A 19566-nucleotide genomic window follows, 5' to 3' on the forward strand; every position below is an offset into this window, starting at 1 on the left:
TTCCTCAGGGTGTTTCTACGGGCACTTTTGGCTCAGTCGATTTTTAGAAAATAAATTCTTTAAACATACTCTCCAAGTTATTTTGTTAATTAAGTTTAGGTTTTTGTATATATTTGTTTGTTTTGTTTTTTGTTTCAAGTAATGAAAAATATTTTTTAAGGTTTTGGTTTTAGTTAATTATAATAACCCTGCTGCTATATCTTTTACATCTCATATTTGATTGTATGCATGCTTATTACTGACCAAATGCTCTCTTAAAAAACTTTATTAAGACCCAAATTTTTGAGGGATAGTCATAATTTGTGTTGAAATTTATAAATAATTTTTAAACAATGAATATTGAAATGGTTTATTGTAATATTTTTTTTATTTATCATAGTTTTAATTAAAATAAAATAGATATAAATAACAATACAATCTATGCAGGTATTTAAAATTTAGCAAAAATTAAAGCATGCTAACGTTTCCAAGGGAGTTTTAATATATCAGAAAAGAAAAGAGCCTGTAGTTGAAAAAACACCCATGAAAAACTAAGCTTTGTTTGATTATATGGTTTTGTGTATTGCGGTATCTATTACAAAAAACTATACATCATGCAGTCTCGTTTCGAGAAACAATAACGCAGATATGTGGTTCCAATTTGTAGCTGTGAAATGTTACCTCAAATTAACACATTACTTCCCCATTCTGTTGAAGCACAAGCCAGAGTGAGAGCGTCAAATGCCCTTGGTGGTGAAAGTGCTGACAAGCCACTTTGACATGAGATGGCGAGGCCTGATAACACCTTTTGAAGCCTGATCCCTATATGCCACCTGTGGGAAAGCTCGTCTTCTCTGTCCCCCATGTTCTTTCCCCATCATGGTCCTGTCACACTACACGAGCTGCTTTCAAGATCAGCAGACAAACATGATATTAAGGAGACAAAAAGAGCTGATTCATTATTTGCAGGGTTATTATCATATGAAAGCCATATGAAAATCCATTACTTGAAATATAATAAACATTAACCAAAAAACTAAACTAAACTACAGTTAAGGCCACGTTTCTCATTTACATTTAGTACTAAAACAATTCAAAAACAAAAAAAGCTACGTGAAAATATATATAAAAAAGACTAAAATGAAAACAGAAAATATTAAAATAAAATCCCATTCAAAATATTTACTAAAACTATAAAAGTACTGATGAAAATGATTCTGTGGTGAAGTAAAGAAATTAGCAAAGAAATTAAAGTGTAAATATCAACGTTAGTAAATTAAGTAAAACCTACTCAACTTTCTGATACTGGTGTTCCCATCATGCACTGGGGCAGGAATAATTAATAAGGTTACATGTTTTCACTATCAATGCTTTTGTTGTTAGGTTAGGTAACTTGCTGTTTTATGCATCTGGAGTTCATTTTATACTCAAAATGACATGTTCATACTGATCCATGATCCAACGAATGTTACCGTTATTGTGTATTGTGTACACAATACTGTTACCGTTATTGTGTATTGTGTACACTTTGGATGTGTAAGTTTTAGACAATACAATTAAGAAGATTACTGCTACATCTGTATATATCTACCTATTTGCTTTATACGAGGAACCACTGTCATTTATTCCATTACACTGTGAATTACTCCATGTTATCCGGCTACATTTGTCCCATACATGACATTAAGATGAAGACATGTTGAAAGTCTGTTTTCTATGAAAAAACTTCTGTCTTCAATTCCATGGACCATCGTGACACATTTCTGAGCTGATTGGGTAATTGAACTGTCTAGCGGATGTACAACTGCCAGCGAAGCACTGCAAATCTATAAAAGCTCTATGTTTACTTTTAACATCTTTTGGCTCCAGATTTAAAAAACAAATCTTCTTCAGAAGACATCAGCCGGACACGTCTATCTCACTGTTTTGTGTGCTGAAATATTCAGGATGCAGTCTTTGCGGCTCCAGACTTACGGCCTTGAACCTTTTGTCAACTCAGTGCTCATGAAATGTTCAGTGTTTAAGTTTGTGGCTTTAAAATAAAAGCGTGCACATGAGGCTTTAACAAAAGCGTGACCCAGTGAGCTTTTATGGCCGGTTTAATCTTGTACTTTAGTCAGGCTAAAAGACAAGTGTATCAGTGGCAGAGGTTTGAGAGGGAGAAGGAAGTGACAGTGTGGGAGGAAGCCTGAATTCTCCTAGTGGGTCATGTGTATGTTGTGTGCTCATAAAGTGCTGTCATCAGTTCTGACGCACAAGAGACCAGCCAGCATCTGCTTATCTGAGGTTTTCTTCTGTAGAAATGTACAAGACACTTGAATGCAAAAAATCGAAGCTTCCACTTATTACAAACCCTATTAGAATGCATCCAGTAAAATACTCAAAATGCTCGTCTAGTTCACCCAAAAAGTATTATTATTTCAGCCTCATGTCATTCCAAAAAATCTATGACTTACTGGTTTTTGTCCTCATACCATTAAAGCATGTGAAACTCGAAAAATGTGAATATCGTGCAAAAGTTCATTTATTTCAGTAATTCAACTTAAAAGGTGAAACTAATATATTATACAGAATCATTACATGCAAAGTGAGATATTTCAAGCTTTTATTTGTTATAATTTTGATGCTTATGGCTTACAGCTATGAAAACCTTTTCACAATATTCTAATTTTGAATTTGGGGTTTTCATAAGCATAAGCCATAATCATCAAAATGATAACAAAGGCTTGAAATATCTCACTTTGCATGTAATGAGTCTGTAAGATATATTAGTTTCACCAAGTTGAATACCTGAAATAAATTAGCTTTTGCACGATATTCTAATTTTTCGAGTTTCACATGTAGGTCTAAAACAACATTGGACCCCATTGACTTTCATCAAAAAACATATCAAAATATCTTTTATTTATTTATTCCACTGACGAACGAAAAAGTCATAGGCTACATGTCTTGGAACGACATACATGTGAGTAAATGTTCATTAAAACTATCCCTTTAATCTTCATGTTTGACTTTGATATTCAGCACTACACTGCTGCATATTGTTGTAGTAAAATCAGTTCCTAGAACTTACCGAAACTGAGACGATTCATTGATTTAAATTGCTTGTGAAACGGTAAATCATGAATCACAACACCCCCACTAGCTGTCATTGCTCCTAACGCAGAAACAAGTGGACATCCTGAGCGGAAACCACTAACCCCACCACCGCATTGCATTCCTTCACTTCATCTCCCCTCACTCTTGAACAAAGTCACTTGACCAGACCCCTATTTAGGAAGTGAAAGAGGAAGCTCCATATATCCCCATCCATCCTCACTGCCACACGGCTGCTGCTGTTCACGTGAGGGGTGAGAGAGATAGAGGACATTGGTATTATCCACACTAAAAAACAGCCTGAAAGCAGGAACAGACCAGTTCTGACCAGCCAAGTTCTGCTTGAGAGATCAGGCACTTTTGACTCAGTGTTCGGCCAGAGGATGTTACTTGCTATAACTGCAGGTGGACAAATGTACAAAAAGAAAAAAGAAAAAGAAACACTAGAACTCAAAATGTTTTACAAATAGCGCAACTTTGTTCTCATTTTAATATGATAAATCAATATTATTACATGTCCAATTTTAATATAAAATTAGAAATGTAAATTATATAAAACATTATGTATAATACATGTTGTAATAATGTAATTAATGTAATACATACAATGCATCATAATTTAAAATAATAATTGAAATAAATATAGGCGACATTATACAGTTGTAAATCAAATTATAAATGTATATTACATAAAATGTATAAATATATTTATTACATTTATACATTTAATATAATATGCATTTATATTATACTTTATAATATATATGTATTTCATTTATAATTGTAATATTATATTCATTATAATGTATATTATATTAAAATTACAAATGAAATAAATATATACAATTATACATAAAAATGAATAATATAAATGCTAAAATAAAACAAATGCTAGAATGTAAGATGTTCTACAAGGCAAAATGTAATTCTAATTTTAATATAATTAATCAATCATTATTCATTATAGCCTATATATATATATATATATATATATATATTATTGATAAAATGTATAATAATGAATAATATTTAATGATATTGATTAAAATATATATATATTAAAATGATCACTGTATTGAAAATAATATTATATTTAATATATACAATTGTAAATGTGTAATAAACAACGTACATAAATACAGCTATAAATTATATTATTATAAATAATACAGTTATAAATGTAATAATAATAATCAATAAAAAAAAATAAAAAAAAATGTTCTGCCAAATTATATAGTTTTAAACTGGTAAACTTTAAAGTCGTTTACAGTTCCCGAACATTGTAGCAAGCAAACAAATGTATACACAATAATAATGATCATCTCATCCGATCAAATCACAACCCGTTTTACAACCAGAATGTTTACAAGTAAAAAAGCCACTGTTAGTCTGTTTTCAACTCTTTTTGCGCTTTAGCTTGTTCTCGGTCTCTTCCTGCCTCAGTGTTTCAGTGACCCTCTGGTGCCACAGAGAAGCAGACACCTTGGGTAGAGTGCTGACTCAATGGACCGAAGGCAGAGTGGGGGAAGGAGGGGACCGAGGGCTCAGACATTAGCCACAATATCTCATGCGCAGGGAGAGAGGTTGTTAGTGACTTTTACAACTGCACTGCGTATGCCGTGATAAAACACTGTACATCGAGTCATTTCTCACTACAAGAAGAGCACCGTATGAAAACAAAGCACCAATGATATATAGATTTACCTACATTTCAAAAAAGTGATTGTCATATAAATGCAACCCGAGAAATGATGATTATGTGACAAATCCACAGCAGACAGCTTAAGAACGAAAAAATGATTTGAATGACTCGCTAAAGTCTTAAAGTCACATTATTCCAGTTTTTATTGATCAGAGTCCACAATGCTTTCAATCATTCTCGCTTATGAACGACAAACTCGCCCTAAATGGGATGAGAAAGAGACCATAAATCTGTTGCTACGTGAAAAACTGCTTTTGCACCTGTGACCCTGTATTGCACAGGTGGCACGTCATTACAAAGAGGTCAATCTTGCACTAACTGTTAAGGAGCAGTTGACAACAAGGTCGAGGGTTAAAGGCTGTTTTGCCACACATGTTGTTTGGATCCCGAGAAAAGGAGAGTTGTGTAAACCAAAAATAACAAGATCTATTTATGTCAGTGTTGTGAAAGTGCATCAGCACTGATGCTACTTATTTCATTTACTTTTATTGACAAAGTGTGCAATCCATATTTGCCTATAGTTTAGGTTTGCATATTTAAATCCTTTTAATTTATTACCAAAAGTGCAAATATTCTAAAGCTTGTTTGTAATTTAGGGTTTAGATTACTCATTGTTCTTGTAAACTGTTATTGGAGTTATAGTTTACGTACAAGAGAAATGAAGCGACAGTTCGGATGGATGGCCCTTGCTTTCCTCTTAAGGAGAGGGCAGAGGGCTAAACTTATTTCCACCTTTGTACAATCAGTGCCGTGCAGCTCTTCTCCGAGTCTCTCGAGTCATTAGAAACACAGTTGTCTCAGGAAACAGCCGCTAAGCAAGGTCAAAGGTTGCTGCAAGTAGACATACCTGCGTTTCTTTTTTTTGTAATGCTCACATGATATTTTATGTGTGTGTGCTGATGCATGTGTGTGTGTTTCAGGTCAATCTGGGTTGACTTTTTATGAACAGTGTGGTTGATGGGTTACATATAAAACATCCCAGTGCATAGGCCTACACATACAAAAGTAAGAAAGATTAGGGAACTCGAATACTTTTTTTTTTGCTTCAAAAATTTATTCTGGAGGTAACAATGCAAATCACAATCATTTACTCTTCAAAAGTTGCAAGGAACAATTCTTGAAAATGGTACAACTGATTAATGAAACAAATGAAAGATATAGAAAAAATGTTCAAACAAACAAAAATGCCAATGCAATGCATCTATTGCCAAAAGGGTCAAATGTCATTTGCATAGCTGAGATGGCTGATGGTGGCTGTTGTGAAAACTCAAAGATAAAAGATACATTATCAAAACCAGCTTGACATGTCAGAGATAAGGTCGAGTGAAAATATAAAATACTGAATAAGAGAATTAAAACTTTCTCCTCCGCTGACAAAAACAAAACAAACAACCATAAGATGGTTTGCTGGTCTTGAAGCTGGTTTTAGAGGGGTTTAGGGGCATCAGACCAGCAAACAATCTTATTCTGGTTTAAGATGTTTTTAGCAGAAACTTTAGAAATCCTGAATACATTTTGAACTACCGCAAAAACTCGGGCGATGATGGATTTTCACAAGAGGGTCCGTTACTCTGGCAGTTCATTCCGACAACTAGCCTCTCGCATTTGAGTTTATATGCGTCCCTCTCGCGCACCAGCCGACTGAGCTCGTGCTTCAGCTGCTCCACTTGCGTCGCGAGGTTCGTCTTCTCGTGCTCCAGTGTGTGTTTCTGCTGAACACGTTTGTGCCGGCACGACTGAGCGTACCCGCGGTTCTTCAAGGTACGGCGTTTCTGCTTCAGGCGGATAATATCGTCCTTGCTCATGCCGCGGAGGTGTCGGTTGAGCTCGCGCACAGACATGGACACCAACTGCTGGTCGGAGAAGCGGCTCTCCGCGCGCTCGCTGCGCCTGTGGTGCGTCTGATGGTGGGACTTCATGTGCGTCGCGCCTTGAGATGAGCAGTCGATATGCTGCATTAACTGATCCATGCTTTTGCTGTGCGCAAAGCCGGGATTGTGGCCGAGCTCGGTGTACTGCTGCTGCTGATGATACTGATGCACGCTCGGCGCGTGGAACTGACCCATGCTCCTGTATCCCTCCATCTCTGCCTGGTGGAGCTGAGGCGGGTGTGCATGCATGAGATTCGCACTTAAGGCTTCCCGGACATCCTCGGGTGTTAGTTCAAGACAGTGCGGATCTGCGTGCTGTGGATAAGTCCCCGTGCTCAGGGTCCAGTAGAGATCGTCAGCACTGCTTCTCTGTCCACTCGGGCTGAAGCTCGGCGATGAAGGCACGGAGCTGCACGGGGTGCTCACGGGTGTGCTGGACACGGAGCCTGGCACGTGTAGACCGCACTGCTGGATAAAAGAGCGCTCTGGTCCCAAAGCTGCAGTCTCCTTCTTCACGTCAAACCTCATGTCAAAGTCACCGTAGTCCATATTCAGCTGATTTTTTGCCAGCTCCAGAAGACCATGATGCTCCGCCGTCATGATTTCTGCTGATGTTTCGATGAAGTGAACAACTTATTACTGTGGTTTAGGTTGCATTAAGGTTCTGAAAACACCACTTGGGCTATGAAATCGAGCTGGATGTGAAGACACCGCTTTCAACCACCCTCCTGAACAATGTAGCCAACGGAAAGTTAGCAGGTTTTCGCCTTTAGGTCTCAGATGGTCTCTCGTTGACCAGCGCAGGATGTATGTTGAAAAGAAAGTAAATCACGCTGCTTTAAAAGCAGCCGCGCAGCGAGACCACGCCCTCTTTCCTATCACAGCTGTCACTCTCACCAAAACACGTCTAAGTTACATTTACCTCAAATCAAAAGAAAAAAAAAACAAGAAGTTGTATTTTGCACAACGAAAAAGAAACCTATTAATGAGGTTAGCATACATTTTATTTTCAATTTTTTCAGGGTTGATTCTCAGTAGCTATATGATTCTCACTGTAATAGCCTAGGCCTATTGTTTTTTTAATTATATTTAAATAAGTATATACACGTCAAAGGCAGTGCAATAAACAAGCTACTACCACAATACACTTTCCAGTATAATGATCTGACAGTCACAAGCATTACTGTATTGTTGTACAGTTTTGGTGACTGTATGCCATATAGGCTATTTCATAGTTCCTATAATTGTTATTAAATTAGCCTACATAGGCCTAATGTTAACAGGCCTATTTGAGCTAAAATCTGATTGTCATTGTAAAACGTACTGGCTGGTGCAACGGAAGGCCACACGATCCCTCTCCAGCAACTGTGACCAATAATAACAAAGAGAGAGCACAGTCTACACAAGACCATCAGGGTAGCACATGACACTAAATTAAGGCTATAAGCATGAACTAAATAACATAAAATGCAATAAAAATAGGCTACTCCAATGTACATTACAGATAACAAAAATAAAATCTAAACATCTAAAAAGTCTGGGAATGCCATTTCCCCTATTCATTGAAGCTTTACTTAAATAAATCCCCATAATTGTTTAAAAATGTATTACATTTGTATTACTATGTGTATTGCTGTGTTTAATTTGACAGGTTTTTACTGTTGTATTTTTAGTGTATCATAAAAAAAAATGCATTGCAGTAATGAGAATGCAAAAATATTATCATGATTTAAGCGTGAGATACCTGGATGTGTTTCAGTTTTGTGAGATTCACACTGCCAGTGAAAACCAAAACAAAAAAAATTATAACTCCTCTCCCCTCAGCCATGTAAGACAGTGCAACTATAATCCTGTACTGAAAATAAAGTTTAAACACTGCAATTTTGAGATGAGCCAATATAAGTTAAGATGGTATTTGTACCCAATGATTAGTCCAGGTTAGAAGATCCTCAGAAAACGCATGCAGTATATTGGTGTATGTTTCTCTGATAACTCTATACTGACACCATGTGGCCATTATGTGAAACGGCTGATTTTTGTAATTTACATTTACAGTTAAGACAACATCAGTCAGTGCATCTGATTTTAAATGTATTATCTGGAGAAGGTTGGCTGTGAAATCACCCTAAACTTGGGAAAATATTTAAAGTTCTTGTGACAAATGTAGAGAGAGCGAGAGAGAGAGAGAGAAAGAGAGAGAGAGAGTGTGTGTACATTTGTATACACAACATTTCAAAGCGTTGAAAAACTGGTGCCTCGGTTCACTGTATATTTAGTAAACACAAAAGCACTAATAAAGCGAAGAAAACAAGTGCACAAAAGCAGAGTCTTGACAGAACATTCATGGAGCAACTGGGAAACATTCAAAGTACAATGATGACAAGACACCAAAAAGCTGAGGTAATGATTGCCGGAGAACAGCTAAGGTACGCTATATATTCACAAAGCTTAGTCCCAGGAGGACATTTACACAGTTATAAATCTCACCTACTCACACTTGCAAGACTTATATATTATATATTGTATTATTTGTTGGATATTGAAACACTATTCTGTTATACAGTAGCCTAGGTAATATAATCGTATTTATTTATTCATTTTTTACATAATAACGGTTCTAATAATCTGTCTTTTGAAGATTACGACTACATGATAGCAAGTTGATTAAGGACCACAGACACCATTTGCGAACGTACCCGAATTGTTTTGTGGCTCAGGAGTTAATTGATTGGCTGATTGCTCATAAAGAAGTGCCTGACCGAGAGACTGCTGTCCAGCTCATGCAGTACCTCATGGACCATGATATCATTCATCACGGTAACATTATTTACTGTACACCAAATAACAAAGAATATGATACAGCAAGGTCATTTCTGCTTTCTGTGTTGTCTCATATTGGGACCTATTTATTTGACTCTTTGTGTTTGAATGAACAGGTTGTATCAATGTATACTTTACAATTTTCTCATCTTAATAGTGTGTGATAAGTGGCCCGTGTTCAAAGATGCCAAATACTTGTACAGATTCAGAAAAGATGATGGCACATTTCCTTTCAACATAGAAGTTAAGATCTTCATGCGTGGACAGACGCTGTATGAACAGTAAGACATTTTCACAGGAAGTAAAAAAAAAAATCTTAAATGTTAATTTAGCTTTAAATTGCAGTCATTCCTCATTAATACTATACATAATATACTTTCCACCCAGTCCATTATGTTGTCCAAGAGTTTTCAAGACCTTCAGTCTGTTCTGAATTGGTTTATCTTTTTTATTTATTTTTTTGGTAACACTTTATAAAGAACATTTCTTAATACATTAGTGTACTTAGTAAATTTAAATGTTAAAAAAGTTTGGGGTCAGTAAGGGTTTCGTTGAAGGAAAATAATACTTTTATTCAGCAAGGATGATTAAATTGCTCAAAAGGGACAGTAAAGACATTAATAATGTAATAAAATATTTATATTTCAAGTAAATGCCTTTTAAAACTTTCTATTCATCAAAGAAATCTGAAAAAATGTATCACTGCTTACCAAAAATATAGCGCAATTGTTTCTTTAACCCCAAATCAGCATATTAATGTAATGATTCCTGAAAATTCAGCTTTGCCATCACAGGAATAAAATACAAATGATATTAAAATAGAATGATAGAGTTATTTTAATAATATCTCAGAATATTACTCTTTTATGGTATTTTTGATTAAATAAATGCAGCATTGGTGGGCGTAGATCTTACCGACCCCAAACGTTTGAATGGTTGTGTAGTAGTACATGTATAAATTAACATTAACCTACATTAATAAATGTTTCCATTATTAGTCTCTTTTTCAAAATGCCTGTATCAAAAATGATCTGTTTCTTTTAACAGTCTGATTACAAGCAAAGACTCCATCTTACAGCTGAGACAGGAAAAGGAAGTGGCTTATGAACGTTCTTTCCCTGGTTACATGTTAATTGATTGGTTGCTACAGAATGGTGAAATAGAGAGTCGGCGGCAAGGACTAGATCTCTGCAAGGCCCTACTGGAGCATGATATCATTCAGCATGGTAAGAAATATTATGATAGTGTGTGTATTATTTTGCCATTATGTCAAAATGCACTGCGTGTGAAGTCAATCTATTGCAACATACCTGGGTATAGCGATAACTATTTCAAGCTACTCCACTTTTCATTTCACTCTGCAGTCTCTCTGAAGCACCACTTTTTTGACAGCGGGTTGCTGTATCAATTCTGCATTAACTTTCGCCGGCGTCGCCGTCTCTCTGAACTGCTGCATGAGACAGAAAATGAAGAGGTTGAATGTATAACACAACATAACCAAGACCAGGCTGACAGTCCCTTCACACTGCGCAAAACGTCTTCATCTGAGAGCAACAGTGACTTTTTATCTGGTATTAAAATGATAAAAAATGCTACAAATAATTTACATGCATTGATATGGAGAGATAGAGTTTGAGATGTGGTACTTAGGCAAATAGCTCAATTTATTCAGAGTGACTTTCAGCACAATAATTGCTGGGTCAGCCCCCTCTGGAGCAATATAGCAATATGAAGTTAAGTACCTCGCTCAAGGGCACAGCTGAGATATCACAGTATAATGAGCGCAGTAACTCAACATTTCCGTCCACATCCATATGCAACCTGCAACCTTTGTGTCAGCAAGCTAGCTCCTTAACCTAGGGTTTCTCATTATTTTATTTTACACCAAAGGCCTCTTTTCATAACCCCAAACTATTCATGGACCCCCAGACACACAACAAAATGTAATACTGGACTACCATTTGGCCAATATAACAATATGAGCAAATTACTGGAAAAAAAAAATCTATAATATATACTGTACATTACTCTGTATTTTTGATTTAATATGCAGCCTTGATGAACATAATACACTTCATTCGAAAACAGATTACATGAATAAACTTTTCTAATTCATAATTCTGATTTCTAATTCCAGTTGAACCTGCCAAGGATTTAAATGTGCCTACAAATGGACACTGTGGAAGTTTGACCAACCAGCAGCATAGTTCATGTGGATACCCACTCACTGTTTCTCTTACCGCTGCTCTTGCAGTACGATGCAATCCTACATCAGGTTATAAGACAACATGTGCATGCTTTTGAACATTTGTTACAGACACAATTGTTATATTTCAACATATTTTTTAAGAGAAAAGGTATTAAAAGATTGTCAAAAATAAAACGAGTGACATTATTATATCTGTTGCCAAATTCTGACCACAACATAAGTGTATTATTGTTATTGACAGTGCTGAAAAGACATGTAACCTGTGAGGAGCTGTTCTCTCCAGGTGCTCCTTATACAAAAAGAGTTCTTACGGTAAGTCTTGCATATCATGCTCAGCTAGCCATGAAAAGAACCTTGAACTACAGTTTATGTGAGTTTTATAATTAAAGATCCTCGGTGATGACCTAGGCTGGGGCATTGTAGTACGGGGAAAATCACCTTGTTATGTTCAAGCGGTGGATCCTGGAAGCCCTGCTGCGGCAGCAGGAGTTAAGGTGATCATAACACGTAAACACATTGCTTAAACAATAAAAAATTAGAATCCATCATCAGCTGGTCTCCAATCTTTTTCTCTTTTTTTTTGCTAAGGTACGCCAGTTTGTGTGTCGAGTGAATGGACGCAGTGTGCTTCACCTGGACTATCGTACCCTCTCAAAGCTGGTGATGACTGGACCCCGTTTTGTTACTTTGGAAGTGATGCAACCACTGGATTAATTCGGCATAGATGGAATAAAAAAAATTATACATTTTGAAATGAGTCACTACATGTAGTGCTAGGTGAAGGATGTGCAATATTTTTTCCTCATATCATGTAAATCTTCCAATATATCCAATAAATCTTATTATATAATATAATGGGGGAAATACATATTATTTGGTAGTTAAAATAAAGAAATCATTACAAAAAATCAAATGGATCTAGTTCTATGTCTGTTTGGAGTTTTGGTTTTACACAGAGGCGGCATTTGTTTCAGTTCAGGGCTTTGAAGCCCCGTTTCAAAGAAACAATTGGTGGGCCCCATCATTCAGTCAAACAATTTGATCAAAATGCGGATTAATTAAAAAATAAACAATGATGTTCTAAATCTAAAATGAAAGTCACCATTTTATTAACTATAATAATAATGTTAACTTCTTGTTTGCTAAACTGTTGTATGGAATCAATAGGCTATCACATTTTCAATTGTGCTGATATTTTGGAAAACAGCACTCTATAGCCTACCCTGTTATAAATATTAAAAACAAGAACTTATACAAGAACATTTTTACAAGGACAACCATTCTAAACTTAGATATAGTAGCCTATTGTAATATGGTATTTTAGCAGAAACGGTAGTGTTTACCAAGGTGTTGTAGTGCATCTTAACTTCATAATCTTAACTGATGTAAACCCAAGCAAATATCAAGAACAAAAGCTACACTTTGTGCAATTCTTTTGCGAATCAACTACTTAAAACCTACTTGGTTAGTCTTGTGTGGCGTTGATGAATGACCACCGACCAGACATCAGTGTGGCCCCTTTCGAACCTTACACAAATTTATGTCATTTCCGCTTGCAACCGTCCGCCATTTTGAACAGGCTGGGCTGGTATGTGTGGTACAGTCTCGAAGAGAAGAAAAAAAAGTATTTTTTCTGCCCAGTGTTGGTATTGAATTGGCACAACAGGCTATCCAAATCGTGAATCAAAGAACAAGTTCATAGGACCAATAGAAACTGCCCTGTAGTCTGTGTAAATCCAGTTGAGCACACATGGTGCGGATTCTCAGGATGAGTTGCCTAAATCCACCGGCGGCAGCAGCGGCGCGAAAGACTGCAGCATCTGCCCGGGCCGAATAAACCACAACCTGCCTCTGTCCTCTCACCCCAACCATTAATTTGGTCCGAAAGCGAAACTCTTGAAAGGAATTCGATGCGAGACCGTGAAGAAACGCAGGTAATATGCCATTATAAACGTTTGTTTTTCTTTCTCTGCCATCAGTGCTTTTGTGTGGAGTTCAGTGTGCACATCAAACATCCCGTTGCTAAGCTAACGTGCTAACTGCTTATGTGTGCATGCAGTAAGAATTGCCATGTTATCGCAAAAGTAAAAAAAGAATACAAAATGATTTATAAATTAGATACACTTAACTGTCATTGCAAAGTTTGTACATGTGGTTAAGGGCAACGCAAACGTAGTCTGTCAAAATAAATGAGGTATTATTTTGCTGAGTCCATCAAAAAGGCCTGCTGTGGCCTGTATTGTCTAGTGGAGTTGCATTCAGGAGCAACTGGCTCAGTTGCAGGGTTGCATTTGCGGCATGCAATTTTATTAATTAGGTTTATTTAAAAGTGGTTTGTTTACATTCTGTTAAATCTACCAAACATTGACTGTATATATAGGCACGATAACTGATGGAAAATTAACACCTAGTGAAATTATCTTTCATACTACTGTCTTTGATACTACTACTTTTATGCATGGAGATGCATAAAACAGTATATAAGCAAATACTAATACTTTAGTTGTTTAAAACATTAGCAACTATTCACAAAGTTGTGTTTTCTATATTCAAAAGTTTAACATGATTGAATTGTTTACATGAATAGTAGCCTACTTAAATCGTTACTTCACCCAAAGAGGAAAATTCTGTCATCATTTACTCAGTAATTTCAAAGCCTTAACTTTTGTAGTTTTTTTCATGTTTGAAATACAAATTTCATGAAACCTGAGAGATTTCTGTTCCTCCTTTGAAAGTCAATTAACTAAAAACTTTGAGTCTTCAAAAACACACATTAAATGGGCTGGGGTAAAAGAACCTTAACTGTACTTGCTAAACACAAATCTTACTGGTTCTTGTGGAAGCTAAAATGTGCTTGTGACAGAAAAAACCTCATTGCTTCTTGGTGTCTCTTCAGAAGACTTGGTTTAACCTGTTTGATTCATGGATTACTTTTGCAATCTCTTTATGAACTTTTTGTTATGTTTGCCATAATGGACTTTCAATGGAGGGGCTGTAATCTCTCAGGCTTAATTAAAAATACCTTAATTTGTGTTTCGAAGATGAGCGAAAGCCTTAATGGTTTTGGAGCGATATGAGAGTGAGTGGTTGATCAAATTTCAATTTTTATGTGGACTATTCCTTTAAAATTGTTTGTCATGTAGGCTACACTCTCATGAGGCTACTAACTTTTTGCATGGTGCTGCATCCATAACATTAAATGCATAGCTAGTATATATGGGTTTGCACAACATAAAGATTGCTGACTGCATATTTAATTGTTGAGAGTTTAACTAAAATTCTTCTCTCTTTTTTATACATAGAAGAGATGTTTCAGCTTCCAGTGAATAACCTCACTCGGTTGAGGAAGGCCAGGAAAAAAGTAAAGAGACTGCTCAGTGACATTGGCCTTGACTACTGCAAAGAGCATGTGGAGGTGATTATTTTTGAATTTGCAGATGTTTCGCAGTCATAATGAACATCAAATTACACACTCACACACACACACACACCTGCTCTGTTAATGCATACACTTAAGACCTTCACTGATGGTATTTCCTGTCCATTTTCCTGTAGGACTACAAAGATGATACCCCCAGTGATTCTCACATGAACCAATTTTACCTTGACATTTGTATGTGGGATTCATCCTGGACAAAGTCACAGGTATGTCAGCCACTGCAACAGAAGTCCTCTAAGCAAAAAAAAAAATTCACATTACATAAAATTTTTGTAATTCTGCTTTGTCTCTAAAATGTTGCAGGACTACAGAACAAAGCAGTTTTGCTGCTCAGATTGCCCATTTGCCTCCAAGTATTTCTCTGCCTACAAAAACCACTTCCGTAATGTTCACAGAGAAGACTTCGAGAGCCGAATCCTTCTTAACTGCTCATATTGCACATACAGTGGGAACAAGAGGACTCTGGAAACTCATGTCAGGCTCTTCCATATGCCTCACAATATGGTACGCCAGGGTGCCGCTGTCTCTCATGGCGCTCCAGTAGCGGTTAGGGACGGTATGCGGGTAGACAAGCCCTTGCTAGGCGATCGAAAGGAGCTCCCAGTGTACTACTGCAAGAAGTGCACCTACCGAGATAGACTGTACAATGTGGTGCGCAGGCATATCTACAGGGAACACTTCCAGCATGTGACCACACCTTACTTGGGGAAAAACTCAGAGAAGCAAGAAAACAGCGTAGAGACCCCTGGCAACAGTCATGGAATTCACTGCAAGAGCTGCCACTTTGCGCCTCGTTCTTATGAAGCACTGGTGCAGCACGTCATTGAGTTCCATGAGCGCATTGGCCATCAAGTTACCGCTATGATCGGGCACACCAATGTCATAGTGCCGAGGCCCCAGGCCAACCTAATCCAAAGGGGTGTTGCGATCACTCCTGGTGTGCGTCCTCAGACACCTCAAATAAATCGCTTCAGTATGCCGAAAATGGTAGGGTTACCTGTCGGCAACCATTTCAAGCAAAGCCTTGCAGGCCACTCCATGGCTGGTCAACCAGTGCGCGTTACACTACCTGATAAAGCTTTTGTGTCTGGTGCGGCCTCCCAGTCACACACAGGAAAACAACTTAGTAGCTTTGGAGTCCATGGTGCTGCACACTTTAATGCACATTCAGCTTCTTTCTCCCCCTCACTGAAGAGCCTACCTCTCTCTTCATCAGTGCATTCTGCTACTGCCACATTGACGTCACTGCAGGCCAAGAAAGCTGCAGCCAATGCTCTGAACACCTCACAAACACAAAAGTGGAAGATTTGCACCATCTGCAATGAACTTTTCCCTGAAGGCACATATAGTGCTCACTTTGAAAAGGAACACCAGGCGGAGAAGGTGAGGGCGATGGCTAAATACATCATGAAGATCCACAATTTTACTAGCAAGTGTCTGTACTGTAATCGTTACCTACCCAGCGACTCTTTGTTGAACCATATGCTAGTGCATGGGCTATCATGCCCGCAATGTCATTCCACATTTCATGAAGTTGAGAAAATTGTAGCACACAAGCGCCTGGCTCACCCTAACGAGCCAGGGATTCCGCAAACTGGTTCTCCTCTCACATTTGATCTTACGCTTCAACAAGGAAGTCCCAAAAATGTTCAGCTTATTGTAACCACCTACAACATGAAGGAGAACCCCGAAGCCTCTTCAGCTGCCAATCAACAGCCACAAAACAGCACCATGGCCAAGCCTGCAAAGATGGCTGCAAAGCAGCCAGATACCCAAAGTGATTCTGTGGTCCGAAACATGTCCCAGTCTTCGGTGTCGCAAAAGAAAGAAGTTGGTAAAACTCTCTGCCCACTATGCTTCACTATTCTCAAAGGTCCCATCTCGGACGCCCTAGCCCATCATTTACGGGATCGTCATCAGGTACTCCAAACGCTGCACCCTGTAGAGAAAAAGCTAACCTACAAGTGCATCCACTGCCTGGGAGTGTACACTAGCAACATGACGGCTTCCACCATCACGCTCCATTTGGTGCACTGCCGAGGTGTTTGCCAGACCCCCAAAGGCACCAAACCCATCACGTGTGGACTGCGTTCACCTGGAGCCGGGGCTCTCAAACGTGAGTTAGTTACCCCGGATCCATCTGACCCCAAGAGAAGAAAGATGGTAGACCAGTCTAGGTATTACCCTACAGTCTTTGTTGAGAATCCAGGAGAGCCGGTCGTGCTGGCCTTAGATCCGAAAGGCCATGGTGACGAGTCCTACGAAGCACGGAAAGCTTTCCTTTCTGCGTATTTCAATCGGCATCCCTACCCTTCCCAACGAGAGGTCGAGAAACTTGCTGCAAGCCTCTGGTTGTGGAAGTCCGATGTCTCGAGCCATTTTGCCAATCATCGGCGCTCATGTGACCGAGACTTAGTTACCCGCAAACCTGTTGTGTTACTAGGCTTTAACATGCGGGCAGTGAGCCAGCTTAAGCATGACATGAGCTTTGACGCCAGCTGTCTGTTTAAAGTCAACAACGATGAAAAAAGCGGATTCTCAAGGACCTCAAAATTTAGGCTGAAGTCTCCTGTTGGTTTCTCTGCAGACTTAAAGGGGGAAAAGCAGCCATTAAACACTGGACAAAGTAGTCAAAGCAACTGTGCCTTCAAGTCATGCCCCGGATCATCCTCAGAACCTATTGCCATTGACTCTGACAGTGATTCAGAGCCAGAAGTGATGCTTACTGAAAATCTAAATCAACAAACTGCGGTGTTAAGGCCTTCAGTAGTTCAGTCCCACACAAAAGGGACATTGCTGCGAGAGCGCTTCCGTTGCGAAAGAGCTGTCAGGGGGAGCAGAAGTTCTCCCAGAGTTGGTCCAAAAAGTCTAGATGGCTCTGTTTCTGGTTCGAGTCCTGACGAAGCTACCTGGTCAGGCAGCGTGTCTTCTGAAGAGACCCACTACAGACCAGCGGGGCGATTTGAAGTGAAAGGGAAGAAGGTGGGGTTGCTTGGTAGATGATGGCTTGTGGTGATGGTCCCCTTTCTCTCTAACTCTCCAGGCCCCGATTTGTAGGTCAGAGCTTTTACCTCACATTTGGGTGACAGTTTAACGTTATGATGTGAACATGTAAAGCCGGAGGAGTTACACACATTTACTGAAAGTACTGTTTACTCTTAAACAATTCTGCTGTCAAAGAGCGGAAAACTATTATACTGTATCCTTTTTTTTCCAACCGACCCGTTGTCTTTGGAGTTTTTCTTTTTCTTTTTTTGTATACTGTTCTCTGTATTTAATCATACACTTGTTGGAATTGTAACAATTGATAGGTCTATTGTTTTTCCTGATCAAATAAAAGGACCGTGTAATTTACAATCAAGTGCTTCATGTTTTTTTTTTGTTGTAAAATATGCTGAATTCAATTGTATTAGTAACAAAAAGCAAAAATTCCCATTTGAGACAAATATCTGATTTCGAACCCTTTCAGTAGATCCTATTTTGTCATGTAAATTTTAGTTAGTTTACTTAATTTTAATAATATTGTAATAGTCAGACCACTATTTCAGTGCAATGTGAAGCTTGTTTCTTGAAGAATGTTTCTTACTGGAATCACTCAATAAAGGTAACTCTTCCGATTATTACACATTTGTATTATCTCAACAAATAAACATCTTTCCTTTTTATAGTCTTTTTTTAATATTCTTGCCAAGTAACTTAACAGTTGACCTCTATTTTGACTTGTATTGACACCGCACTGCCCTTAGAGGTCACTGTCTATAAGCTCACAGTCATTCAATTATTACAGATTTTAATTTACATAACACGTTCATGGCAGCTGCATTTTGCCAATTCAGCAATCCTAAAAGTTGTTGTTCATGTTTGCTTGAATAATGCCAGTGGGGAAGTATTTGCACAGACTCTTATTACATCATTAGTATGATTAATTTTTGCCAAATTTGCACTGTGCGCCGTTTCATTCATAAAGGGTATACATTTTAATGTCTATATGTTGCAGTTTGTGCTCTGAAAATGCACTGATTCCGTAGACCTTTGATAAAAGATTTAGTAGTGGACATGTATCATATGTGGTTCGTATTAGCAAGTATTTGTGAGGGAAGAGAGACTGAGACAGAAGGACTGTAACGGATGCTGTTTTGAATTTGCTCTGCTGGTCCTGTGGTTGCTAATCTCTTGCAGTCATTTGTCACCATTTCCCCAATACATGGCTGGTCGTCCCAGCAGATAAACTCAGTGAGGACAAAACAGAAAAAATAGATACCCACCTGCCACTCAGAGTTTGCTTGTTTAACGTTTCAAACGGGGACAAACCATAAAGGTTGCCTTTTATTTATCAAGCCCTTGGTATTTGTGTATATGTTTTCAGGATCTAAAGCTGTAGTAACTGTGTCACTATAAAAGGCTGAGATAAGACAGATTTATTATTTTTAGAATATGCAAATATGAGTAG

The 19566-nt window shown here is 38.0% G+C and overlaps 4 protein-coding genes across 7 annotated transcripts in view; 2 read left to right on the forward strand and 2 right to left on the reverse strand.

Moving 5' to 3' along the window:
* The window catches only part of zhx3a (zinc fingers and homeoboxes 3a), a 44003-nt gene extending 30739 nt beyond the window's left edge, over positions 1-13264 (reverse strand). For both annotated transcript variants that reach the window (XR_013795841.1, XM_079596872.1), the window contains exons 1-2: positions 13139-13264; positions 10779-10918 (exon numbers count right to left, since the gene is read on the reverse strand). The gene's annotated coding sequence lies outside the window, so the exon portion shown is untranslated. The remainder of the gene's footprint in view (positions 1-10778; positions 10919-13138) is intronic.
* mafbb (v-maf avian musculoaponeurotic fibrosarcoma oncogene homolog Bb) lies at positions 5826-7572 on the reverse strand. Its single transcript, XM_079596879.1, has one exon. The coding sequence runs from the start codon at positions 7246-7248 to the stop codon at positions 6298-6300; it is 951 nt and encodes a 316-aa protein (XP_079453005.1). The 5' UTR covers positions 7249-7572; the 3' UTR covers positions 5826-6297.
* LOC306990272 (DEP domain-containing mTOR-interacting protein) lies at positions 8858-12579 on the forward strand. 3 transcript variants are annotated; one of them, XM_079596876.1, is made up of 9 exons: positions 8858-9074; positions 9287-9465; positions 9626-9749; positions 10516-10694; positions 10833-11039; positions 11606-11743; positions 11919-11989; positions 12067-12171; positions 12266-12579. In XM_079596876.1, the coding sequence occupies exons 1-9, from the start codon at positions 8992-8994 to the stop codon at positions 12389-12391; spliced, it is 1212 nt and encodes a 403-aa protein (XP_079453002.1). In that variant the 5' UTR covers positions 8858-8991; the 3' UTR covers positions 12392-12579. The 3 variants fall into 3 exon arrangements, with proteins under 3 accessions (XP_079453002.1, XP_079453003.1, XP_079453004.1); XM_079596877.1 differs by having other exon boundaries at positions 8858-9048; positions 9366-9465; XM_079596878.1 differs by having other exon boundaries at positions 8869-9048.
* On the forward strand, positions 13155-18470 carry adnpa (activity-dependent neuroprotector homeobox a). The gene is made up of 4 exons (XM_079596873.1): positions 13155-13611; positions 14980-15092; positions 15233-15322; positions 15420-18470. The coding sequence occupies exons 2-4, from the start codon at positions 14985-14987 to the stop codon at positions 18117-18119; spliced, it is 2898 nt and encodes a 965-aa protein (XP_079452999.1). The 5' UTR covers positions 13155-13611; positions 14980-14984; the 3' UTR covers positions 18120-18470.
* Positions 18471-19566: the final 1096 nt, after the last annotated feature.

This window comes from Phoxinus phoxinus (assembly GCF_949152265.1).
Source record: "Phoxinus phoxinus genome assembly, chromosome: 22".
Classification (NCBI taxonomy): Eukaryota; Metazoa; Chordata; class Actinopteri; order Cypriniformes; family Leuciscidae; genus Phoxinus; species Phoxinus phoxinus.